Source organism: Hetaerina americana, unplaced genomic scaffold (genome assembly GCF_022747635.1).
Source record: "Hetaerina americana unplaced genomic scaffold, ioHetAmer1.1.p SCAF_3, whole genome shotgun sequence".
NCBI classification, from domain to species: Eukaryota; Metazoa; Arthropoda; class Insecta; order Odonata; family Calopterygidae; genus Hetaerina; species Hetaerina americana.
In genome coordinates, this window is record NW_027286874.1 from 3,633,943 (window position 1) to 3,661,541 (window position 27,599).

At 36.9% G+C, this 27,599-nt stretch overlaps 1 protein-coding gene across 1 annotated transcript; it reads left to right on the forward strand.

Annotated features, from left to right (window-relative positions):
- Positions 1-3,430: 3,430 nt before the first annotated feature.
- On the forward strand, positions 3,431-27,223 carry Orc1 (origin recognition complex subunit 1). The gene is made up of 14 exons (XM_071588158.1): positions 3,431-3,538; positions 3,623-3,750; positions 3,840-4,021; positions 7,077-7,324; positions 11,378-11,445; positions 15,170-15,771; positions 18,179-18,408; positions 20,613-20,895; positions 22,142-22,291; positions 24,109-24,224; positions 24,318-24,539; positions 25,310-25,434; positions 25,616-25,782; positions 27,059-27,223. Exons 1-14 carry the CDS (start codon positions 3,438-3,440, stop codon positions 27,059-27,061), a joined length of 2,625 nt encoding a protein of 874 aa, XP_071444259.1. The 5' UTR covers positions 3,431-3,437; the 3' UTR covers positions 27,062-27,223.
- Positions 27,224-27,599: the final 376 nt, after the last annotated feature.

Here is a 27,599-nt window from a genome sequence, read left to right on the forward strand (position 1 = left end):
GGTATCAGAACTTGCTCATCATTGGCTTATCAGAATACAAAATAATGTGATCCATTTAAGCTACTGAAAGAAATGTACTTAAGGTATGCATAAAGCCAACCTTGCTTTTCTAAATTCACGTTTGGAATTTACAAATTATGGAAATCAGAAATGGGCATTACTGTTTTGTCCTCCCTGAAAGTAGTGATTAGTTCATGGAGGATGTCACAAGTTGATGATAATAAATGTGTGTACTCTGCCTCTCTGTTTCTTATGTGGTTAAAATGCAACTTTAGAGCTTCGTATTCTGAATGATTTCTTTAATTGTCATTTCAGTGGAACACAATTTTGAAAGCTTTGAGTGGATTGCAAGTTCATTGTTTTATGAATTATGGAGTCTATTCTTATTGAAGTAGAATATATCAACACTTTCTGTGTTAAATCTAAAATCTCAAATGGTTCTTGTCAGAAAATTTTCAAACTTATCGTTATTGTCATATATGTATGTGCATGTGAAATGCTGACTGCATTTTATACAATTGCATTTAAAAGACCAGTTTGATTTCACTAGTCTAAACATAGACCTTAAAATGATACATTAATGTGTGGAATCTCAGGGTAGGGCAGTATTTTAATTAAATTTTAAATAGTCTATTTTTATTTTTTAAATGTTCATGCTCTTTGCAGAAAAATTATTATGTATGTGATTGATATTAAATTAAGATTTTTCCAATGACGTGCTATTATTTTTTACACTGTAGGAGTTTAAATGGCCGTAACTTTCCTCCGTTGAAATAATCTTTTCATGCTTTCCAAGAATGCCAGGCTGTAACTTCTGAGCATTTAGTTTTTACTCATTATTTTCTCAATTCCAATGGCAAAGTATGTGTGTTGAAAATGCTCCCAAAGACTCTTAATAAATACACCTCTCTCTGAAGAACGTATCCTAAGGTGAGATTTGCCCCCCCCCCCCCCCCTGAGGATCGTCATCAGCCAATACTGGTTTGTCATCAGGTGTCATTTAAGGGTCAAACCATCAACATCACTCGTGCCCAAGGCAAAATTCAAACTGGTCACCTTTAAGTTAGTAGGTGTCCTTGCTACCCACTCAAGTAACCAAACCTGGCATATCAAATATTTTAATGAAGTTTTTGGTGTTCTTATTTACTTCAAGACTATGGCATTCAGGATGCCAATGAGCTGAGGTGTTTCCGGTGTCAGTGAATGTGCAGTTTATTTGTTAATGGACTGTTGTCAGAGAACCTGATGCTAAGTTCATGCATTGTGAACTTTTCAATATTCTGAAGAAGCTGGAAAAAGAAAACAATTTTCATGGTGTCTGTCAACCTTGAATACTTAGAAATCTCAGGAAGTTTTCTCTACTTGGAAGTGCTAGAAATTTGGTGAATGTTTTGGAAATAACTGCATTCAAGATGCCTTCAAAAGATTCTGCTAATTCACACGTAGAAATATTTTTCCGTTCTTCCCTTTCCTTTGCCCTTCTTGACCATCCATCAAGAGACATTGCTTTGAAAATGAAAATATAGTTACTGCGGCTCTGTTGTCCTTAATATTTTCTTCTCCAACTATTTTTATTAAAATTTCATTTCTACTATGGTACCTGTATGTTTGCAAATTTACATTTTAAAATTTATAAAAATAAAAGCATAATCTGACTGATACACATACGTGGCCTTAGTGCTGACCTGTTAGGACAGGTGAAGCTTACAAAAATGGTTTGGATTATGGCGGGGAAGACTTAAATGTACTGGCGTATCCTTAAATGCTTCTTACTCTGTGGAATTAATACCTGTAACATGTTGTTTTCTTATGTGCTTTTTTTTGTGTATATTCAAGGATTCCTTTCCCTGAAAGTCCCTTTACTTACAGTCATACCAACAAAGTAGATTATGAATGCAGTCGACCCCCTCCTCATGAAGCATTCCATCTTCCCGTCCTTTTGTGTGGTTATCCAGCTGTAATGCATTCTCTCAGTATGACCACATTGGAGAACACTTTTTTAATACTTCTATAAAACCAGTGCATCCAAGGCAAATTTTTTAATGGCCTCCGCATTCCTCTTCTTGTATCCCACGTTGTTAAAATGAATTCAGGGCACCACATCCTCTACATTTAATTTATATATATTCATGTTTGACCTGCCCAATATTCTCATTGGAATAATGTGTTGAGGATTGCTTTTGCTGTTTTCTGATTGATGGAGAAGAGAGGATTTGACCACATGCCAAATCGTGAGCATAAAAAAAAAACATTTTAATTATAATGAGAGAGTATCAATTTTCTTTTTTTAAGAATTTTATATAGATGGAATTCAAAGACTAGGGGAGCATTTACAAAGTTGTTGCAGTAGAACAGTGAAGAGTTGAATCATATTGAGCTAAAAGGGAATACCTGACAAACAAATGCACTACTTTGAAAATGGAGAAATAACATCTGTCTACTCTTTTATAATGGTAAAAAACGCCCCTAACTCGTCATATTGTATGGAATTCTCCTTATTGGGTTTCTAGGAGTAGGAAATTGAAGAGTAATAACGTCTTTGATTCCATATATTTGTATCATGTTGGCCATTACAATTGGCAATGTTGACAATACCCTTCTACCGCTTCAATCTGTGATATTTTGGGCCTTTTCAAGCTCTTTCAGAAGACCATGATTAAGGATGCTTACATATGCTGAAGTCTATGTAAGGCTAAAACTACCTCACTTCTATATTTCTGGGTTGCTAGATTCCAAGGTGTTAATAATGTGAATTAATGAGCATTTGGCCAATGGCACATAACCATTGGCATCCTTCCATGCATAACTCATAAAGTTACAATTGTATCAAAAGGGATCAGTTCAAAAATTATATGGTATCCCGGAAGAAAAATGATTCAGATAATTCAGGGCAGTGTCTACTGCTCATATTTGTAGCTGACCCCAGATTTTAAAGCTGTCCCAATTTTTTTAAATTTTCACTGCAATAGTTAATAATTAGTTTGAGCCAGGAAAAACCTTGAGGATGTTTTTCATGTTTAAAATTTAGATAATGGTTAGCCTGGCACTATCCTCACCCCACCCGCAGTTTATTTTTTTTGAAACTGGTTAATATTAAAAATTTACATTTTTTATATAAGAGAATCCGCACTGTTTTGCGATGAAATGTATCTCTTGGATAGAAATTTATAAAACCTTAAGTTTATAAGCGGCCTATTAGCAATTATGAAAACAACCATCATGAAAATAAGTACATCCGTTGATATTATGGAAGAATATTCTTCCCTCATACTACCGCAAGCAGACGACACGCGCTCAACCATCTGTTACGACTTTCGTGATTAAACTGTTTTTGAAAAAAAATTGGGAAATTGGCGGGAATGAAACTTGACGTTATTGAAAGTTCTCATGTTGAACTGTTTTCTCTGCAGTGAATTACTTTGGTCAACATCCCCAAAATGAAGCTCCGGGGTGACACAGATGCCAAGGAGTTTAAGTGGATCGGACGCAGTTTTCGCAAAGCTCGTGACAGACGACAGGAAAACTTAAAGCATTATAGGTATATATAGGGAGTTCAGCTTGTCTTGGTTCACGACATGTTTTCAATTATTTAACCAATGAAATCTTATTAAATTTCATCCAGTGCTTTCAAGTACGGTGACCTTGAAGGAAAAATTGGTGATCATGTGTTAATTCCCAATTGTGATGCCGTCGACCCTGAGTCAGTTGAAGGTTGTGATGTAGCCAGAATCTTGAAACTCTATGAGTTAGGTAAATTATGTCGAGATTATTTGAAAGAAAGATTGAGTTTTTCTGTAGTGGTTTTCTTTTTATGCATGGTCATTTTCTTTTTGGCGAAGGTGATGCTGAAGCCCCTTACAGGGCTGTCGTGCAATGGTACAGTAGACCTCAGCAGCTGCCAAAAAAGTTCGCGGTCCATCAAATGCCATTTCCTCAGTTGGACAATGAGTTCGAAGTCTTGGAAGATAAAAGGAACTTCGACAACGATGTCAGCATTGAAACGTTCTTCGGTAAATGCCAGGTACTGTGATGAACCGTTTTATACATGGATATGTCATAAGGAAGAGAAATGATTTAAGTGCCAATTTACGTGTATTTGTTTAATGTTTTTGTATTATAAAGATCGAGGATCATACCAATAAAACACCTGAAAGTTTTCAGTATCTTCATAATCACGTCCCTCACCATACATTTTATTGTTATTTGATTATCCACCCAACTTAAGTCCCTTGAAACTTGTGGGGAAACCGGTGGTAGAAATATCTACTGGATCTTTTGCTGCAAATTGTTGGTGTATGTGACACCCCATTTTTAAAGAGAATCTAGTAACTTCATTTTTCTCCTACTCGTTAAATTTTGTAGTTTTAATTATAATGGATGTCTGTATGTTTCATTGTTTTGTTATACACCAAATTATTCTCCCCTCGGTTCATATTCCGTTATCTTTATTAATGATAACTTTCTTCCAAAGAAAAGAGCATTGAAAAAAATTGTCATTTCTTATGAATTGAGTAATACAAAAATTTCTGGAGTTCCTTGCCATACAAAAGTTAAGGGGTCCATCCCTGCTTGTAGAGAATGTTAATTTCAAGCAAAGCGAAGGAAATTCTAGGGGAGACCACTATAGGTGATCATCCCATTTCTATTGTGCCACTGAATGGTTAGGGCTTGTCAAGGAGTGGTATCATGCTACGATTATCTGTATGTTGATTTAGATAAAATAGCTCTCCAGGGGCTGAACTAATGCTGCAGACATGAGAGAAAGTGGAATGGTGAAAGAATAAATATCTCATATGTATTAAGTAGTCCTATGGTATCCAAAAGAAAAGGTCAAGGAACCGGTGAAGTTTGGAGACAAAAATTAATTAAGTGAAGAAATCTGAGGAATTCAAAAAGTCAGCCAGAAAGGTCATGGGCAAGACTTCTGTGGCTACCTTAAAGAAAACTTAACCACCAAATGGAGAAAGAAGGAACAAAAATCCTTTGAAGAAACCCATTCAGGGAGGCACATCTACCATATGTGAAGGATATGGAGGTGAGAGCTTCTTTGAGTATCAAATACAAACAATCGTCCTCAGTAGAATGAAGTGAAGGAAAATTAAGATGGTCTACCACACCTAGATAGGAATAGGACAAATGTGTAATAATATTATTCTTATTTTTTTACATTTATTAGTGATTTCCCAAGTGTGTACATAGTTTCCCTTCTTGTTCCCATTCCCATGCAAGAGAGTCTGAAACAATTGGATTTAGAATTTGTCAAATCCTAGTTTGGTTTTACTTATAACAAAAGTCTTAGTGGAATTACCAACTTTGTTCTCTTTCCTGAAGCCCTTTCTACAGGAGAATCCAGTCATGTTCCTAAAACTTCAGGAAAAACATGTTATAATTCAGTTACATGGTGTAAAAATACATGTGCTGATATCCAGAAATGTTCAAGAGTACTGCAAATGTTTTGTGAATATCCTGCAATGAGTAATATTGCCACTTATCACTGACGAAAGTGGAAAGATCAAGAAGTGGCTCTTAATGCAAAATGGTCATCCTGGATAGTTTTTCTAACATGTAAATCATAAAATTCTTCTTGTAGAGGTGTGGTATAAGGCAAAGAAGATAGTGATTTCTGCTGTCATTTCACTGATTCTTGCCTTAAAAAAAGAATGAGTATAATAACTGTTCCATTTGAAATCAGTGGGGCAGTTCATAAAAATTACCCTATTGTGATCTGTTCAAAGAACTACCATCATGCCTTTTACTCTATAAAGCCTCGAGTGAAAGCCCATTTCCTCAAGTTGCACATGGGGAAAATAATGGATGAAATGCACAATGGCTTCTTCAGGAGTCTCTCAGAGAGTAGAACACTGGGTGCCTTGACCATGCTGAACTAGGCGGGAAACACATTTTCAGAAATCTGGATGTCATTGATGATTGTCCCCATGGCTAAGAAAGGAAAGGACATAATCCATTCTTCAAACTGTTGCCCAAAATCACTAATTATCTTTGCAAGTAAGTAGCTTGATGACGTTTTCTCAGGTCTTCCACCAGGTCAGGGGTTCCATATTGGCCGACATTCCCCTGAACCGGTAGAAGACCCAAGAAAACTTCAAAAAGCAATTATGCCAGGAAAGCACCAGATCTTACTTCAGTAAGTAGCTTGTTTGGTGTTCCAAAAGTTAGATACCTCTTAGAAATATACATTGTAGGTTTTGATGGTAATTGGTCGACCGTAGTTCATCTTGTCATTGTATTTAATCTAAGTATTCTCAATATAAAATAATATGTGGTAGAGTTTGTGAAAGATAAAATCATGATTAAAGGTAAAACACATTTCTTTTCCACACTAATATATTTAAAGAAGAGGATGACAACCACAGTTTCAATGCTTGCAAATCATTATCAATACAGTACAAGCACACTTCTTATAGGCTATTATGACTAAGGAGTGCCGAGTTGGGAAGTGAGGGGAGTTGGAAAAGGAATCTGAAAAAGAGTGGTGATTAAGGGGAGCTTGGGTGGGGTGATACAAGGAGGAGGGAGTAAAGAATCTAGAAGGGAATGGTGAATGAGAAGGGAAGTTTGGGAAGTACTGCTAAATAACATAATGGGTGGGGGTGGAGGAGCTGTCCAGAAGAAGGGGGAGGAAGAGCAGGTAATAATGCATATTACATTGTTCTGGAAAAGGAGGGAGTTAGGAGTGGGGGCCGCTCCTGTGCTCATACATATGTACCCAAAAATCCATTAAAAGCAATTTGGAAGATACATTCAGTGATGGATTAGGCAAAAATGAAGTTTAATGTTTAAGGAGACAAGATGACAATTCACATCATGTAACTTCTTTATCCTTACAATTTTCTCATTCGTGAATGCCCAAGCAACCTTCATTTGTATTTGGTATTATTGGTACTGATGTTTTTGGTAAAAATGATCCAGTCTTAGCACATGCTACTATCTTTAATACTGTTATGTATGAGGGGCAAAATGACCTTGATGTCAAAGACTCCTCTGTAAAATATTTTTATTACCAAATGGCGCTTGCTGATAAGTACATTTTTATTTGTATATTGTCTTGCATATAGGTGGTTCAAGCAATGCCTGAAGAGGACCCCAGTGAAGTAGTGGATGTGTATGCTGTAAGAAATGTTCCCATTTTCATAGTGCGCTTCCAGTTTTGGTCTCAGAGAGGCAAGGAGGCAATTGAAATACTGCCTATGTCATTAAATGTATGTGGTGATGCAGAGCCGGAATGTGATAGTGCTGTGGGAAAGGATAAAGGGAAGAAAAGGGCTGCAGGCCTGAAGAATAAAAATCGTGAATCTGTCATTGGGTATGTAGGCAATTCTCATGCTAATTTCTATCCATGTAATAATAATAATAGTAACTTTACTGTTTTGTTGGTAAAATACATGACATAAAACAGGGTCACAAAAAAGAAATAAAATAATACACAGAAAAGTACCCGACAGAGAGCTATGTCACATTAAAAACTATATCATTTTAATTGCAATTTTTCAACCAAGTATTCAACTATACTGTAATGAATTGTTAAGATTAATTTAAAAGCACTCACAGTGGACTTATTTTTTATATCTATGCTTCAGGCATATTTTTATGGCTGTTGTGGCTCATTTTTAAGCTTCATTCTTTCAAAATGCAGGGTTTGTTGTCGTATGTACTATTATTAATGATGAATGCAAATGATAAGGTCTTGTGTTATAAATGGCAGTTTGTTCTTTGAATTCATTGTACATGTATGGTATGAATTATTGAAATAGTTTCATGTATGATGATTCTTTATGGGTACTCGACAAAGTATGTGTGGAACTTCCAGATGGGATAAAACCCGATCAGTGTATAATTGATAGATCTTGATCAAAATTTGTGCAATGAAAGGAAATACAAAATAAAGAAACTTGTTTTTGGAAAAATATTAGAGACTTCATGAGATATTTGCAGTTTAGTCTTCCCACATAAATGTGTTCAAACTATAAAACTGACATTCTCATTGTTAGTTGTTTTTTAGTCGCAATAATTTGTTCCATGACGGCTTATCAAAAAATTTACCAAGCATCAGTAAATACTTCAGAAGTTATAAGCTTTGAAACTTAAGCTTTCCAAGGTAATTTAGCCTTGACAAGTCATTTTGGAGTCAAAGAAACTTGAATGGATTATGTCCTGATGTTTTTTTTGTGATTTGATTTTTGTCATCGTGCTTCAAAGTAATCAATTTTGTTTACGAAGCAAAATATGTCACATTAAATATAATATTCCTAGTTCATAGTTATGCATCACATTGCCTTGCAAGTGGCAGATATACTCATCATACAAGGTCTGTCCCAAAAGTAGTAGAACTGAGTCGATTAAAAAAATGCCAAAATTCATACATTCACTCAAAAGTCTTCAGAGTAGCACTCTTGTGCATCCATACACTGCTGCTAGCAGGTTTTCCATGCTTTCTGGAAGGTGGTGCCTGGAATTCTGCTAAGCTCCCTCATCACAGCCTGTTGTAACGCTTCCACTGAGCCATGGTGACGTCCTTTCAACATAGTTTTGAGGAAGAGGATGAATCCTGGTGGGGCAATGTTAGGGCTGTAGGGTGACTGAGGCAGGGTCGAGAACCTCTTGGCAGATCTGTGTGTGCGTTTCCTTTTGTTCGTCCGATAGCACTCGCAGCACCAACTTTGCACACACCTTTCTCGTGCCATGTGTTCAGTCACAAGTTGATGCGCATCACTTTTAGGGATGCCATGGTCATCAGAAACCTTGCAAACACTTAATCTGCTATCCATGTCCAACAAAACCTTCAGTCTTCCTGACTTTTTGAGGTCGAAGGGCGTCTTGAACGTTCAGCATTTTCAACATCTTCTCTACCCTCCCAAAACTACTTGTGCCACTCAAAAACACCTGATCTACCCTTTCTGTTATCACCATAAGCTGCCTTGAGCCTGTGATGCGTCTCTTTCCTGGTTTTGCCCAATTTCGCGCATAATTCAATGGCATAGGGCTGTTCCAATAACCTGTTCATTGCAGAGCATAACGAAGTCCAATTATAGATGTTTCACCCATGAACAATCCGCAATCCTCAAAGACAAGGAGCTAACTATCTCTGGCCTTTCCTGAGACTTCCCTCCTGTGAACCCAGCCAAAGAAACTGCCACTCATCCGTCCATCTATCCGGGAAAAAAGAAGTCTTACTACTTTTGGGACTGACCTTGTTTATTTATTCTCTGAGCCTCAAAACCTGATATTGATTTGATAGTGATGCCTAAAGTGCTGCTGTGAAATGACACCCTTTTTTGCAGGCTTAAATTCACAGCCATGGTAGTTCTTTCTGTCAAGCTGTTATGAAATTCAAGCTGAATGTGGCTGCTATAGTATTATTCATTGCCTTTGAAAAGTGAAACTGTATTTGCTACAAGTCACAATGAATAAATATGGTTCCTATGATTTAGAACGTAAATATCTAAAAACATTCCGACAAAATAAGTACTATTAAACCATTTTGTGCCTGTAGGAGAACATAACTTCTTATCTTGTTAACAATGCATACATATGCATCATGGGTAGCGACTCCTGCAAAAATTCTAATAATAGCACCAGTAAATTCAGTGTTAAACAGGGTGGCCACAAAGTAAGGAAAATGGGACAGAGTGGGAAAAAGTTGGGGATTACTCAAATTCTTCTAATATTCTGGAAAAGAATTGATATCAGGGTAACATTTTTTTGAAAATATGGGGATTTGGACATGCAAACCAGGAATATGATTTGGGGATCAGGAATTAGCTCCTATTTTAGTTATGAGACCGTGTGCCATGGGCCACAAAACATAAACCACATCTTTTATGACATTGTTTTTCAAAGATATTCCCCACTGATTACCTCTCTCTCATTCAAGAAAATGCCTTGTGCCCCCAACCATTAACCTTACTGACTACCTCCATTCTCCTTGGACCTTAACCTCCCCACTCTCCACCGCCCATGACCCCTGCCTCCCTCAACCATCCCCACCAACTTCAACCAATTCCAGCCACCCCCTTACCCTTTTCACCTCCACCATATATGAAACAGACCTGTATGTGCAACTCTGTAAAAAGATAACGCCGATGAATCGAAACTAGTTGCACCTAATAAAATTGAGTGGAAAGATACATTGGTATTTTTACTTCAGGGAAATACTATAGCCTGACTAATTGTGGTGATACAAATGGTTCACAAAACAATGAGGAATAATCCACTAAACAAAGCTGAAAGACATGCAGGAGAAATATTAGGAAAAATTCTGGATTTCGAATCCGTAAAATGGGTGGTCACTCTGTAGATGGTAATTGGCTGCCTGCTCATTCAGGCAATACATTGCTATGGCATGGGGAGCAAAGAGAATACCAGTCTACTTCTGCAAGATAGCATGTTCTATTTTATTCCTAAGTTTAATGTTGCACTTTCCCCCAATCTTCTTTGTCTCATCTTCTCCGTTAATGTTTCTCCTTGTCCCTACTTTGATCAGAGCTCACTCCTGAAGGGAATGCTGAATCAGTGATGGCCTTCATTCAACATTAACTAGTTGTGAATTGATAGGTGTAATCAACCACACAATAATCAACCCAATTGTTGGTTTGATAGACCAAGGTAGAGCTCACCTAATACTAACCCCAAAAATGTGTGAAATTCACTTATGAACAAGGGTATTCAGGGAGACCAGATCCTTTCCCTGTGCCACCTATGTTCACCCAGAAAGAACCGATACCCAAAAAAAATCAGATTGGGTGAAGCTGAGGGTGCCAAGAGAGTTGCACCTGGGAAGTGTCAGTAGACCAATTCTCTACCCACAGTCAGAGTCCAAAACTTTTTTCACTTTGGCCACCTGAGCATCAGTTCGAGCGGTAGTTGGGCATCTGACGTGGTGCTCGTCTTCGACGAGCTCCCAGCCTTCCTTAAACATTTTGTGCCACTTAAAAACTCTAGTACAGCCTAAGGCATCATCCCAATAAGCCTATTTAATGAGTTCAAGGGTCTCCGATGCGGATTTCTCGAGTTTAAAGCAAAACATATTAGCGTAGCATTGCTCGACAGTGCACTCCATGCTGGTGTGACGGCACTACAAACAATCACACATCACAAAAACCACCTCCTGTCTCAACGCATGCCCAGAGGCGACTGAACTGAAGTGCACCTGAGTGTTGGGGGACCCCTCTACCGAGCCGACTGGTCAGACCCCCATCCACCGCTCTGTTGAGGCTACAGCAAACAAGTCACGATACTTATTGTACAGACCCTGCAATTAGCTTTGGACATTACTTCCTCATTATAATTTTAAAATGACAGTTTGAGCACCATTCAGATTGCTATATGTCCTTGACAAATTCTTCTCTAATTTTTCCAGGAAAGATAAAGATATTAGTGGAGATGAGTCATCACATAGGTCAAGCTCTCCAGAAATCACATCAACAGGTAAATATTATTGTTTCAAGAATATTTTTTAAATGTGCAGAATTACTCAAAGTATTATCCTAGTTATTGTTAAATTTATTGAATTCAATGAGAAAGTAAGGACATTTCCCATGGTGGAACTCAAAATTGGGGGTTATTCATCTCCTGTAAATGCAAGTTCTGGCATCGGTTTTTTGTCATAACCTATAACTTCAAAATTTTGTGAACATGTGGCATGAACCTGTACTGACAAATTGGAGTGGTGAGGTCAATTCTTCTATCTAATGAAAAGTATAACATAAATGTTGAGGAGTTTTATGAGGTATGAATAAGGTAACTTTTTTATTCTTACGTACGAGTAAGAATTCTTTCATTCTTGTATAAATAGGATGGTGCAATGTGATGACCTTTTGAATTTGATTAAATGTTGATGTGATAAATATATTAATTCAATAAAAATATTTTGAAATTATTGTCACTCAATCTAGTGCTGTGAAATATTATAGCGACTCCTACAGATGTCACTTTGTGGAACTCTTCCAAGGAATAATGAAAACCAAACTTGGTGATGTTCCATACTATTTTGTCCCAACCGTGGTTTTGGCCTAAGCATCATTGTCAAGGTTACCAAATTAGGTGATAAATATTATGGAACAATGCAAAGATTCCTATTCATCATACCTTGCTCTTTTTTTATCCCTATATTGGTCCATAAATAAATGCAATGCTAAAATTGTATCTATCCCTTGACTGTTCAATATTTTATTTCAAATGTTTACCCTTGATATCAAGGCTATGAGGAGCAAGTTTGTTGGCAAAATTTTTGACTGAATGTATAATTATAACATAATACATATATGTGTCAGTATAACTCATGTGAGGCTGAGTGGGTTACAAATTGATGGTGTAATTTTGATGTCTTCCCAAAATCATTGCACTGTTGATCTAGTCCATTATTTCAGTTTTTACTCAGAAGGGGGAGCAAGATTTTTTAGGGTATACCTTGTGGCGCATATTACTGGACATGCACCTCCTCCCTCTTTCTAGGGAAGTCAGAAATGATCTTTTTCCAACACATACCCAGTTTTTGCACCCAATTTTTACTTTGCATTGTTATTTACTTGATTTCACTGTTAATATGATGTGCGTTTAAACTTTTACAAACCGATTTTTAACTTATGGGTGAAGGAGGGTGCCCTATTCTGTCCATTGTAAGTGATGCCTGTTATATTGATGTAATGACAATTTTATTTTTATTTCTTATCTGAAGTATACTGGTATTTGGAATAGAGAATCTTAAAATGAAAACTTTTTCCATGGTAGTTGTCATGTCAATGGTTGCAGTATTTAGTACATTAGAATCGTAAAAGCAAGCATTTAGAATATACTTTGGGATATCCTACATTTAACTTACCCCCATAAAACTTCTTCTGTTCACAGAGTAAAATATCAAATAAAACTGGTTCCCTATTTTCTCTCCAATCACAATTAATGGGGAGACATTCTAGTAAAAATTAACTATGAGTAATTTTCATCTTCTAAAGATTGTCTCTATTGTTTTTGTGTGCACAGGTGTTATTAATTCTAATACACAAAGCATAGTAATTCTACTTGCCAATGATAACTCGAATTTCCAGAAAATGACGAGTCTTACTTAAGTAAGACTAAGTAGGGAGTAAATATATTCTGGTAACATGAGTTTGTCTCCATTGTAACTGTGCACTCCTTTTCAGAGGCTGCTCTTTTCACTTTGTCATAGGAATGGAAAATCATTCTTTCCATTGCCCTTCTGAAATAGGATATTCTTGGTCATCCATTTTGCCTTACCCTCTAATATGTTGTTGGTAAATCATTTTGTTTCATCAGGTATCCGATTAGTTTGATTTTCTTTTTCTCTATATTCTCTAAAAGGCATATCTTTTTATCAGCTTCTTCCAGTGCTGGAGAGTTGACTTTGACTCTCTGTCCTACCTTTTCTTGTTACTCTTCTCGGTATCCACATTTAGGCCGCCTCTCTATTTTTATTCGTCTCTTGTTTTCCATTATTCCACATTTCATATCCATTTGTCACTCCCTTACAAGCAATATTATTATAATGATTTCTTGTCATTACCCTTTTTTTTATAAATCCTACCTTCCAGGTTATGTAACTCATTTGCTTCTTCCATTTTTATTCCTTTATTTTCTAATATATTTTTCCTTATTCCCTTAATCTTCTAATGAATGCTCTTGATCTTATTTGTTGCTCTTATCACATCAAAATCTTTTATTACATTCGGTAGCGATTCTTACATTTTGTTGGTAACTTTTGCTGTTTCTGATGGGATGATAATGTTATATGGAAATCTTATGCTGGAAATGCTGGCAGTTATTTCCATCATTTGTTATTTCCTTCATTATTCTAGTTTATTCCATGTACAGGGTGCGGCAACATAACTTCCTTTTTTGAAAGCGTTTTGGGTTTGAGAAAAAGGAAGTTATGTTGCCGCACCCTGTATTTATGGAATGAAAATCCTGAAAGCAGACATTCTTTTCTGACACTCTTTCTTTTAATATTTGCTATTTCCTTTGTTCCCATTTATTTTAATTTCAGTGTATTATTAAGATTTATAAAGATTCAGAATCAAGAATTTTTTGTCTTACAATGATGCATCAATTTTCCTCTATGGTTGGAAGCATCTTCTCCAGTTCACCTTGCCAGCCAGTTTTCTTAATCTATGAAAGTAGCATACCCTTTCCCAATTATTTTCATTCTTTTTTTTAATATCAATTGTAATTTCAGGGTTTCTTATTTGCTTCATCTTAGTGTTCTGACTACAAGCTATAAATGCGTAATTTTCCGTTTCCCTTATGCTTTTCTGGACTTTGTATGGTAGAATTATTTTGCTGTATGATAGCAACTATGTTGTATGATAATTTAAAGTTTTTAGGTGCATTTATGTTTTCATATGATTCTTTGATGGGTGCTATTTAGTGGTCCAGGAAGTAAGGCTTTTTTTTTCAAAAATATCCAATCACCAATCAAATATTTAATGAATCTGGATTTATGAATCAAATTTTTAATCAAATTAATCCTTCTAAACAAAATCTTATATACATAAATGGATATTTTAAAATGGTGCCATAGAACCTTTCCCTTTTCCTCCTAACAAAAATTTAGCATGTTTATTTTTAATAAAAAATGTAGAATTTTACAAGTGATGGTTATCGCAATTCTTACAATGCTTAATCCTTAAATCGCTCTTCCTCTCCCTGATGTCTTACCCATCCCACTTGGTGCTTGCATTCCTTGCCACACACATTTGTGGTAGATTGCGGGGTATATTCATGTGGATGTATATGCATGATATGAAACTGAATATGCATGATATGAAACTGAATATGCATGATATGAAACTGAATATGTAATGCACTCTTTCATGATATTTCAACCACATTTTCCATTAGGAGCATTCACTTTCTTTTTTGTTTTTTAGTTAGACGAAATGAAAATTCTTTATTATTAGAGTATTAATTTGCACAATTTCTTAATTATGATTTGAAAATTTATTAGTTTATGATTTTAAAAGCATTTTGAATGCTTAGTCGCTAACATTAGAGATGAGCCTGGCTTGTAGCATTGCTGTTTGGTTTTGGCATTCTTTCATTTATGATAGGGCTGACTGTTCGAAGCCAAGTAGGGCATAATGTTTGAATGCAAGGAATCGATTGGTACAAATAATGTATCATTGACCTCCATGTGCAGGTGAACCGAGCTTGAGGTATATTTTGCTGGCAGGTGGCAATGGGCAGAAGTGCAATGGTGACACGAATCAAAAGGTGAGTGCAAAGAAGAGTCGTGCGGCACCACCTGAGAAAGGTGCCAGCTCGCCACGCAGTGTAGTGGTGGGCAAGTCTTCAGCTTCCCCTTCTGTTGCTGGAACACCCAAGGAATCAGAAGTGGCAAAGAGAGCACTCAGGGAAAAGGACATAACAGGATTTCTGGAGGAAGAGAGTGAGGGAGAAGAAGAGGAACAGGAAGATGTCCCGCCACAGTACACTGCCAGCATCTTGTCGCCTTCCCGGCTGAAGTTGAAGAGGGTGGCTGAATCACCCCTGGTGACAGCCTCCCTTCCAGGGACTCCCAGTAGGAAGTTGGCACGATCAAAGACCAGTGACTCTCCCTGCTTGGAATCCAGTGGTACCACTATGGCACATGGTTCATCAGTGGTCCGTGGTAGGGCAATGCCAACCTCTGGAGCTCGTGATAGGGTGAAGACACCATCACAGAGTAGTGGGGTGAAGAGCAAGACTCCAAAAACACCATCTGGCCAAGAACTCAAGAAGGAGACACCACGATCATTGAAGGTATGTGCACAACCAAGCTATCAAGAGGCCCTTCTCCCATTTTGTAGAGCAACCTGTTCAAGTACATGACCTTAGTAAAGAACCTAGAGAAAATTTGTTGCGATGTGTCCATTAATATAAACCTACCTTCAAAGAAAACCAATCACAATGATAGTAATGCAGAAAATATTTCCAGTCAAAGAATTCTGGTTGATTTTATTGATGCTTGCATGGTTTATATAACTCCTGTGTGACATGCTCATGAAAAGTTCCATCTCATTTTAAGTGTCCTGAGAGGAAAGCTAAAAATTCCTCCACAATCATTTATCATTTGATTAGCATTGGATGATATATATTTTTAATTCTGTTAAACGAATTAACAAAAATGAAAGCTATTTATATACAGGGTGTGAAACTCAGTGTTTATTTCTGAAATTTATTCCATTTGATTGAAACCTTTTTCATCCTGCTTTAAACCACTTTCTTGCACTGTATTATATGTACAGGGTACGGCAGTTAAATCCGGACATATGAAACTTTTGTTCAAAAGGAAATGCATTAAAAAAAATATGAATGAAAATGGAAATCCTTTTACATTCAAGTAGTGGTATCTGTTAGGAGTAACATTACTCAGTGTAACCCCCTTCAGCTGCGATGACCGCCTCCTATCTTTTCCTGAATCAGTCGCACGCACTCTTTAAAACAGTGCTATCCATATCCACGAATGCTGCTTCGATAATGGTGTGTAGAAATGCAACATTAGGGTGCCTCGTCTTATTGGTAACTCTTCAGACTATGCTACAAACATAATTGTCAAGGGGGTTCAAGTCCAGGCTAGTCGGGGGCCATAACTCCTTCGACCAGAACATGTCAATGTCATCTAAGTGCCAGTTTTGGACCAAATGACTCGTGTGAGCTGGTATACCATCCTGTTGAAAGACATATTGGTCCCCCGAGGCCACAGTTACCGTCCAAGGTTTCACGACATTCTTCAAAAATTTCTCTGAAATCAGCACCTGAGGCTTCTTGATGACTGCTGCAGTTTGTGACACATGTTTCCTCGAACAAGGTTTCCTCGCCAGGTTAGCAAAACCTTCCCCAGACTTCTCTGAAGCATTATACCTAGCCACAATATCGTAAACAGTTGATGTGGGGTACCTGAAGAATTGAGCTATTTCACTGGACGAACGCCCAGTGCAAACACTTTCAATAATAGCGGCTCTTCGATTGTACTCCACACTTGTACGTAACATCTCGGCCAATTTGAGTTTATGACTGTTTACTACATGCCTATAGCTTTCAAGAACGCCAGGTGGGACCTTCAGCGGAAGTACGATATGGCAGGAAATTCAAATTGAAATTTTTCCGGAGATGACCGCCGCACCGCTGTATATATTTGCATTATATACTTATATTATTTTGATTTTATGCTCATTAAAATCTGAAAGAATTGCATAAGAGACTTCAAATGTGGAGTGTTATGTAGCATGTGGATAGGTTGAAGTTACTCGTTTCAAAAATAATTTCTCGCCTACTTCTACTCCTGAAAATTTTGTTAGTTCGTTAGGCAATAAAATTTTAATTATGAGAGATTTTTTTCCTTTCAAATGGTCAGTTGCCATAGAGATCCAATGTTGTTCCAAGTGCCATGAAACCTAATTACCAAAGGCATATTCCAAGGAAGTGAAATATTTTTGATATCAGGAGAAGTTGTGAATGGACCTACAGAATATCGCGTTGATATCCAAGACTTCTATTACCATTGTGCAATAAAATAAATAAATGGCAAACATCATCTCACACATCTCTTTTCACAAATGTGGAAGCATTCATCACTGCCCAGAAATTTATTTTTTATGCAGTTCATTTTTTAATTATTAGATAGGTTCTGTCCATTCCATTATTAAATTAGTCCTCGTTTCCTTTTTTATTCTTACAAACACTCAGGATATCCATAGGGTCAGCCAATGCGATGCCAGATCTCTAAACATTATTGCAGAAGGTTGAAGCCATATTATTAGAGGATGAAAGTGATATTTGTTATTTTGACAATAGGTTATGTATTTTGATTTTGTGCTCATTTCCTCATGCTATTGTTTCACTTAATGTATTTAACTGCCAGCTCCCATTTACTTATATCACTGCAGAGAAATAATAGCAATCCTAGACCAATTTCCAAAGGGAATCGCCAATGAAAGTAATGTACTTTGATTTGTGTCTTTATATTTTGTACAAGTATGAGCATTTTGCTTTTGATGGCAACCTAATTTGTTTTTAGCCAAATTTTCTTAGGCGATGTAATTTCCTGAATTGAGACTGTTACTTGCTGTTGGTGTCATTAATGTACCTTGCATTTTGGATTAGTTTGAATTTGAATCTTGGCACTATGTGTGCAATGTTTAAGCCATCTTGTTCATGTCTCGATTAGGGTGTCTCAGCACGCAAACGCCTCCAGCTGCTCTCCGAGGCAGGGTTGTCTGGTGGAATAGCTGAGCGTGGCGTTGATGCAGGGCCCCTCGCAACCCCCCTGTCACCCCTGGATGAGGCAAGGGCACGGCTGCACGTGTCAGCAACCCCCAGGTGCCTCCCGTGCCGTGATGCAGAATTCTCCTCCATATACTCTTTTATTGAGGACAAGGTCTTGGATGGGGTCGGCGGGTGAGTGTTCTTAAGGACCAGCTCAGATGATGAACGCATTTATTTAGGTGGATACATATATCTAGAATGCTTGAAGCATGCCATGCAGAACAGTGCTCAATGAATAGTGTTCTATTTAAGACTTGTGATATGAATATTGTGTAAGTTGAGAATATAATGTTACTTACTGCAATGATTAAAATTTTAGTTTTGTAAATACTCGTTTTTAAAATGAAGTGCAGGAGATTTTGCCACAGTGTATTTCCACAGCAAAATTATTACTACCTGCATATTTAAGCATAGGAATAAGAAAAACAGAAATGGAAAGCTTTTATTAATATGCCAGCAAATGAAAAGCAAGTTAGAAACATAGGTTTTTAATATTTCAGTCAATTGTATTCCATCCCTTTGTTTGATATTTTAATTAAAAGCCATTTAGCTCCAAACCTAGTCTGCTGACCAGTATTGTCTAAAGACTTGAGAAACAAATATCAAAACAAAACATTGCTTTTCTAATGCAGTCTACCTCTTTGAGTGGAAAAAATGTTAACCTTATTGCAAATGACATGTATGATTTTTTTCTGAATGTTGGACAGTGCTAAGTATGCAGAGTTCCATAATTAAAACGAGTAATTATTGCTGTCATATCATCATAATGAGTCAGTTTTGTTGTGATTTCCTGCAGGCTTGCATAACTTGTGGGTGTCATACACCTTGCAAGAGGCAGTTACACAAGCTTACCAAAATATTTGGCACATGATCATTTCAAAAAAACTAATGAAATTATTGAATGGATACACTTGCAAGTTATTGTCACCTGACTCATCTGATACACTGTAATACTTAGAGACCCTCTAGGGTAGAAGTAGAAGAGGGTTTATTATGCTGAAGGCTGTTCCCATGAATGTTCCAATTACATGTCTCAAGAGGTGATAATGACCCATGGGTACCAGTTATATGTTATACTGTGTTATTTTAGTGGAGTTGGCTAGGTATTTTAAAGGTGCATTTTTTTCAGTCACATGTGTTAGGATGGAGAAGAATGACTTTCAAAAACGGCTTTTGAATTAGCCAAAAAATTATAGATTATTCTGGAATGCAAAGGAAAAAATGTAAACAGAGTGGGAATTGATTGTAACTATGGCTTGTAATCAACTTTGTTTTCTATTTTTAGGGGCATAAAAAAATTATGAATACTCTCACATAAAATATACTATAGGGAGTTGTAAGAAACCATCATCGAGTGAAAAAAACTGCATTGAGTTTTTGTGCGATGTTAACTATAGTTGAGTGATTTACCTTAACCTGATCAATTGAAGTTCCAGTGAGTGGTTCTGTGATAAAAGGAAAAGCTGAAGACTTTTCCCAATAAATGGGAAGAGGAGTTTCACATCACTAATGAATCACTAAATAGATTTGAGAACAGAAGAAATATTTTGCTGAATCAAGGCAATATTAAGGGCATAGTGGATGTTAGAAGTTTTTAGGACATATGATGCTATTTTTTTCTACAAAATCCTTTTACAGGATCAAAGAGTATCTTGAGCAGGAATTGTCGTAAGTATGTCTATGATAGGTATTTCTCTATATACTTTGTACTAGTGATATTTATTACCTTTTGACATAACATATGCATGCGCTTATGTCCTTGGTTGGAATAAGTTATTATTATTGCAATTGAGTAAATTAACAGAAAGATTAATTAGTGCCTTGATTTGGAAATTAGTGCTTATTAGATACCAGTTTATTGAGCTAACGCATACTTTTTAGCAGTCCTCACTGTCACAGAGAAAATATCACTTTCTCTTATCATATTATTCTATAATTGTCAATGTTTCAACCCAGAAGATCTAGACTTGCCCATCAATCAGTGGAAGTTGTACATATTGAGTAAAAATGAATTGATCAATTTTTGCTGAAATTTCTTGATGCCATAACCTGATTTCACTATGTAATGTTTATGTGAAGTCTAAGTGTCTAAGTGCAATGTTTATAATGAAGCAGGTCATGAAATGAAAGTTTTTTGTGGGAATAGGTGTGAAGCTAATTTGCCTCGATGTAGATAACTCTCTTGATAGCACATTATTAATTATTAACTCCCATCAGAAGTCACCTCATGTTCAGTTAAAATGCTAGCATAGTCGCCGAGATGCAATTAATACATTGATTGTTTAATTTCACCCTTGCATGGTGCACACTGCTCTCAATTGTGTGCTCGTTTGCAGATGTATGTATGTCTGTGGAGTGCCCGGAACAGGGAAGACTGCAACGGTGCGCATGGCTGTGGAACGACTTCAGGAGGAGTCGCGCAAGGGACATGTCCCAGGGTTTGAGTTTGCTGAGATCAATGGAATGCGAGTAACAGAGCCACGAAGGGCATACTCACAGCTGCTCAAGGCCCTGACGGGGAGAGCGGGCGTGGCACCTGAGGAGGCGAGGGATGCCCTCGAGCAGCGCTTCTCCCGCCCTGCCCCTCGACGCCTGCCAACACTCCTCCTTGTGGATGAGGTCTCAAACCTGCATGATTAATGCACACTTCAGTGTTTCCATATGCCTTTGCCCATGCGAAAATGTGAAATTTTATCTTGCTTTGATGCTGCTCACGATGTGGCGCCTTACTTCAGTGAGAATCAAATCAATCTTGGCATGAAATTCCTCAGCATCCAATCTGAATTTGCAAAACAACCATGTTTGAGGACTGCAACATGGACTATCATTATTAGCATAAAATAATCCCAATTTCCAAACTCTTTCCAAGTTTGAAAAATTAATAATCTTCTCATAAAGTTGTCAGAATCCCTGAAGGTGTAACTAATATCAATTTTATATTTAAGATACCTACTTTAAAAAAGAAATTTACTATTATGTTTGCCCATTAAATCAAAATAAGCAAGTATGCTACAATGGTAATTTATAACTGTTGATTAACTTATCAGTGTTAATTGTGACATATTTCTGATTTTTATAATTTGTAAGAATCAAATAGCCCCTTAAAAATATTGCTGTAAGTTTTAGCTAATCTTTTTACTTTTAAAGTTTACTAGTATATTTTAATGAAAAATATAGGTGAGGAATTTTAACAACTTAGTAGATTTCAACAAGCTTAATTGTGATTATTATTATTATTATTTAAGAATTACTTTGCAATTAGGTGATTTCCCTGGTGGCAACGGTCAAATTTGGTCAATGATCACTCTTACAATGAAAAATACATACATACACGCACTAGAAAAACAGATAGGAGACAAAATATTCTTACATACAATGACACTTTCACATCACAGACAAACAAATTTCCACATCGCATGCAAACAAATGTCTACATCACATACAAACAATATTTAAATAACTACAAAAAAGTTTATCACCCAGTGGCTGCTTTACATTTATTTTTGAAACTCCTAAAATTGGATGGAAAGGGCTCAAACAAACCTCCTGGCAGCTGGTTCCAATCAATAATAGTTCTATTTAAAAAAGAGTATTATTTTCTTATTTGTTTTCATATCTGTTTTGTTTGTGATATGGCTGTTGTCATTACATATGTGATGTCATCTTATATGTAATGAAACTGGTCAAACCATAATGAAGTTTAATTAAATCAAAGAAGTTATTCTAATTTTTCATAAGGTTTGAGCCTAAAAGATGCTCTTTCAGTAATTGCAAGTTGCACTCTCCAATTAAGTCAATGATGGATTTTATTAATTTCAAATTGGTTTTCAACATTCATCAACATAACTACAAATGATTTTTACAGCTGGACTTGCTGTGCACAAGACGCCAGGATGTGGTGTACAACCTGATGGACTGGCCCAGTCGAGCTAATTCACGCCTAGTTGTCATCACCATTGCCAACACCATGGATCTTCCCGAGAGAGTATTAATGAGCAAAGTGTGCAGTCGGATGGTGAGGTCTATTAAATCATCAAATCTGAGTGTCATATGATTAATATACATCATTGAACGTTCAGCATTGTGTTGCTTTACAATTTGTGCTTAGGATGGAGGAATTTCAGTTCAGAAAAATGCATTAATTTTATTTATGAAGGAAAAATTTAATACAGAAAATCTCTTGGAACAGAAAAAATCAATTTTCTATATTAGGGATTTGTTAAAAAAATTTCTCCTGTTATATCCGTCTTCCTATAAACTTTTCCTCAACTGTTCCTCATGTTTTATTCTCTTGAATCTGATGTTACACATCATTAGTGCTAAATTATGTTCTGAATTTGCATCCACTTTCAGGAAACCGTGTGCGATTCATTTTACTGTTCCTATATCTGTACCAAACAATAATAGTCTCAATGATACCTTTCTGAATCCCTTAGTATTTTCCATGCATACCTATGCCCATTGTGATGTCTAAACCAAGTATTTCTTATGATTACCCCAGTCTTCTGCAGGACACTATTGCTTTCTCTTCAAGGCCATTCCTTATTCCTAACCTGTAGTTTCCTACCTTACTACCATCCCTCCCTTTACCTACAATCACATTCCAATCTACCTTCACTATCAATGAACTCCTGCAATTATTTCTGCTGTTTGTCTATTTATTCATTACCTATGGTTACTTGACCTGAATAATGATCAAGTTTGTGGGTTCAGCTTTTACTTCAACTAATAATATTCAATCTCTCACATGCTTGGTGTTTATTATGCTTCTCCTTACCTTTTTGTTCAGTATTAATGCCACTCTTTACTGGCTGGCTCTCTTCACCTCTGCTATTACTGTGTAACTATTGCTCCTGTTATCCCCACTCACTTTCCATCTCACCTTGCACAGCTCTACAATATCTATATTTCCTCTCTCCATCTATCACTTGATATCATCCAATTTTCCTAGTCCTCATAGTCATCCTAACCTTAAAATCCCCTTTTTTAACTGGTTCTTTCCTCCACTGTGTCTCCTATGCTGCTGTTATTGGTTTCCTTCAGCAAGGATTTTGCGTGGTGTAGATTGTGAAAGCCTTGCATCACCTGCTGCCAGGCACCACACACGGCTGATTGGGCCAAGTCCCATGGTTGCCATCACTCATATTCATTATAATTTCCATCCTGTATTAGGGTAAATAATTGAGGTGGTTTCCATTTGCCTTCCTCAATAGTGTTTTAATGTGACACCGCAGCTCAAATGTCTGCCTCACTGGGGTCAGATACCTTTGCAGCCATCTTACTGAGTAGCAAACTCTGTGTGGACTGCCTGTTGTATGGCTCCTACTCCTTGACCTATGGGTGACCCTACCAAGAGCAAATATTGCTCCTGCCGGCACAGCTCTAGGGGTCACCAGAACACACTAGCCCTTTCACCACTTTAAGGTTGATCCTACCCATCAATAATGAATTCACCAATGGCAATATTTTCATTTGATTTATGTTGATTTGTTGGATACCTGTTCTAAAGGGCCTCAGCTCTAGAGCAATTAACACACTATTGTTACTTTTGGTGTGTGGAGATGTTACTGATGATAAGGCCAAAAATTGAATCTGCATTAATATCAAATACGGTAATTAATTAATGTTGAAAGAGGTATCATTATGGAATTGGTATAGGTTTCTATATAAAAGAATTAATGTAATTTTATTAAGTTTTTCCAAGTGATGTTGTGAGTGCATTTAGAGCTTGTAGTGTAAATTATAGATTGATTGAATCTACCTTAGATATTTGAAATTGTGCACTCCAGGCAGACAGGAGACCTATTTTTATGGAAATTTTTAACATTCCAGGGGCTGACAAGACTGACGTTCCACCCTTACACCTTCCAGCAGCTCCAGGAAATAGTCATGTCCCGGATGGAGGGTTTGAAAGCCTTTGATCCAGATGCAGTCCAACTGGTGGCAAGGTTTGCTTCTAACACTTAGGCTTGGTGGATATTGAGCAGTCATACAATCAGGACTGCTAGGCCCTAATTGTTTGTCATCTTCCCTTTCTTCAGGAAGGTGGCTGCTGTGTCGGGGGATGCTAGACGGGCTCTCGACATATGCCGTCGGGCAACTGAGTGTGCTGAGTCAGAGCTGTTTGGTGAGAAGAAGTTGAATCAGTCACCAGCAGCGAGGAGGAAATCTGCCAAAGCAATGAAGGGTGTCGTGGTAACGATGCGACATGTGGACCAGGCTGTTTCAGAAATGATATCAACATCCAAAGCGAAGGCAATTCAGTGAGTAAATCTATAAAGCCCTCTCAAAATGAATGCATTCACTTCCATAGTCATCACTTTCTTAGGGACTACTTTGATAGCCAGCCATCACTGCATTGCAGATCATTGCCTGTTCCCTCCACACTTCAACGTATATGTGGTGTACTGCCATGTCAGGTTTTCCAGTGGTCTTAGGATGTATGAATGTTACAGAGGTGAAAGAAGAATGAAGGGCAGGGCAATATGAAGCACTACTCTGATGGGTTTGTTTTGTCATAACAACCAGCTCATGGAGACTTGATCATCTAAGATACTGCGATATGATGTTACTCCTCATGCCTACCTTCTGTATCATTAACTGGTATTGTTCCTGGATATTTGTATTTCTATTGTGCCTATTATGAGTATTTTTAAATCATTGCCATCATTAACCTTATGATTAGAGAATGAAATTTAGGAATAAGAAGCTTGAGCCCAAGCTCCTAAAGGTAAAGTCCCATTTTATCATGTAGTTTCATGATATGTCGACCACACATGCACACTGATGTTTTAAACTAAACAAAAATTAAATGCTTGACCTGGAGAATTCAAAGATTCAGGGAAATGTTTAAATCCAATCCAAATTTGTTTCTACCCTGATCCTTTCTCATTTTATTAACTGCTAATTTTCACATTCTTTTCATTCCTGCTATATATCACATGTTTACACCAACATATTTAGCATCTATATGCTGATTCTATGAAAGGTGTGTTTTTTCAATGGGAGATGGGGATTTTTGTTGATTAAACAGGAGCTGCAGCGAGATGGAGAAGTTGTTCCTTCAGTCGGTGGCATCTGAAGTGGAGCGCACAGGAGTAGAAGAGGCCGGATTTGAACGAGTGCACTCAGTCTTTCGAACACTTTGCACTTACAGTGGTGAGTGAAATCAGCATTTGTCTGTTGAGATGTTGTTTGAGATGTCTATAACTTTGAATCTCTTTCGAAATTTCTCATGTTAGACCCATGTTTTCATCCTAATCATAATTGAGTTTGGTAATTAAATATGTGTGCCATACACTTATCTTTGGTACTGAATAATTTCTTCTTATGAGTCCAGGCTTTAGGCAGCCGACAGTATCTGACTCAATGGGCATATGCTGGCGTTTGGGCAGCCTCCGACTTTTGCTCACAGAGGCCTCATCCAGGGCAGACATCTTGCAGCGAGTGATGCTGAATGTAGACGTTGACAGTGTGCATTATGCCTTGAAGGTGGACAAGATTCAAGTGAGTATGCATGTATAATTTATGCAATTTGCTGTTTCATTTTTCCTTTATGTCTTTAGTAAACTAAACTTGGTCAGAAAATATGTCAAAACATAGCATTAATAATACATCAACGAAGAGTTGAATCTATAGCCTCAAAACCAAAGATATGCCAGAGAGGGCAATGCTTGGGTAGAGATCAGTCGGATGTTAAGAATGGATACATCAAATAAGGGTCTTGCGACTTTTTTTTGCAGGGAAATGAATAGAAGAGATCTAGTTGAACTTTCTCAGCTTTTTGAATTAGACACTAGCTCCATATCTTTGTTTGTATATTTAATTGATTGATGTCACTGTGTGAGACACAGGTCAAGAGGGGATCAGGATGGTTAGATGGCTAGCATATGGGCTTCCCACCGAAAGGGCCCGGGTTCGAATCCTGGAGAAGGCAGATACTTTTCATTGGTATCCCGAAACCTACTTGAGGTGCTTTGTGGAGCTCTTTGAGTGAGTACACCGTCCGTTGAATGGGACGTAAAACTGCAGACCCCTTAGCACCTTTTGTTAAGAGTAGCCTAATGCTGATACTGGGTTTTTCTCCACCCTTCCTTTACCATCCATCCGTAATGGGGCAAATGACCTTAGCTGCCGGTTGCTTCCCCTAAAACTACTTCTACTAGAGGTCAAGTATTACTTCTTGTGTCTTTAAACTTGTAACTTTAAGTTCTGAGAACTGTATAAGGTAGCTACATAATTTCTGATTCATGTGTTATCCATCCTGCAATATATTTTCCTTGTTTATCTCTCCCTACTCTTAGAAGTAGTCATTCTTCTGTAGCCCCACATTTCCATCACCTGCAGTCTTCTTCTTACTGCTGTAGTCATTGTTTACATCTTATTCATAGAAAAGTAGATTCCACATACAGAAAATTGTCAATTATCCGTGGGTTAATGGATGGACGATGAATCATGGATAATGGATAACCAAAAAATACAGAATACATGGTCCTTATATAAAAAGATATATACAGAAACTTTATTTTTTCATTGCTTTTGATTAATTTGAGTTTTTAAAAAAGGAAAGTACATTTTTTTCTCAATTTTTCTGTCATTTTCATGAGGCTGAAATTATAGTTTTATAAGAACACATAACTACCATTAATTGAAGCCATATTAGCTTTGTTTGCAATGCCAAAGCTCGTGCATAAATTTTGAATGTAGAAATACTTTTTCTAAGAGATGAATTGTCAGCTGTATCTGTTATCAACATTCTAATACCATTTTTCTTTGCTTTCAGTGATACTGTGATTCATGATGGAATAAGAAATGATTCAAATGAAATTTCTGGGAATAACCTCAAGTCTGAGTCAACAGGCAGTTGATGTCACTCGATGCCTTACAACTTCCAAAACAAAGGGATGTATTGTTTTGATGTTCTCCAGTGTAATTTTTGTAATTATTCTTTTCAATGATGATGATGTATATCAGGTAATGTGAATGTAATAAAGTATTTTTATTAAACTAATTACTATATTGAAAGCGTTGTTTTAATCACATGAGAAATTCTCTTCCTCCCTCATTTGAAAATGCTTTTCCTAGTTGAAGAAATTTTGTTAATCACCCACCATATGTTAAACGTGCACAAAATAATTTTAATGGGTGTTATTGTTTACAAAAGAAAGATTTCGTGACAATCATCACCTTGGATATGCACTTCATGTATAAAAAGGTTCAATTTAATGAGAAAAGTCTTGCAAGGTATTTATGAAATTAAGTAATTAAGTATTGAAAGGTTTCTATTCATGGATCAGCTTGAAAATAAGTAAATCTCTTATAAT

What these genes read in the sequence shown, in the direction of transcription:
- Orc1 (XM_071588158.1), top strand. Translation starts at nt 3,438, where the DNA reads ATGAAGCTCCGGGGTGACACAGATGCCAAGGAGTTTAAGTGGATCGGA. An exon ending in AGACACCACGATCATTGAAG is followed by an intron (nt 15,772 to 18,178) that starts GTATGTGCACAA and finishes TGTCTCGATTAG; the next exon opens with GGTGTCTCAGCACGCAAACG. An exon ending in AACACTTTGCACTTACAGTG is followed by an intron (nt 25,435 to 25,615) that starts GTGAGTGAAATC and finishes TTATGAGTCCAG; the next exon opens with GCTTTAGGCAGCCGACAGTA.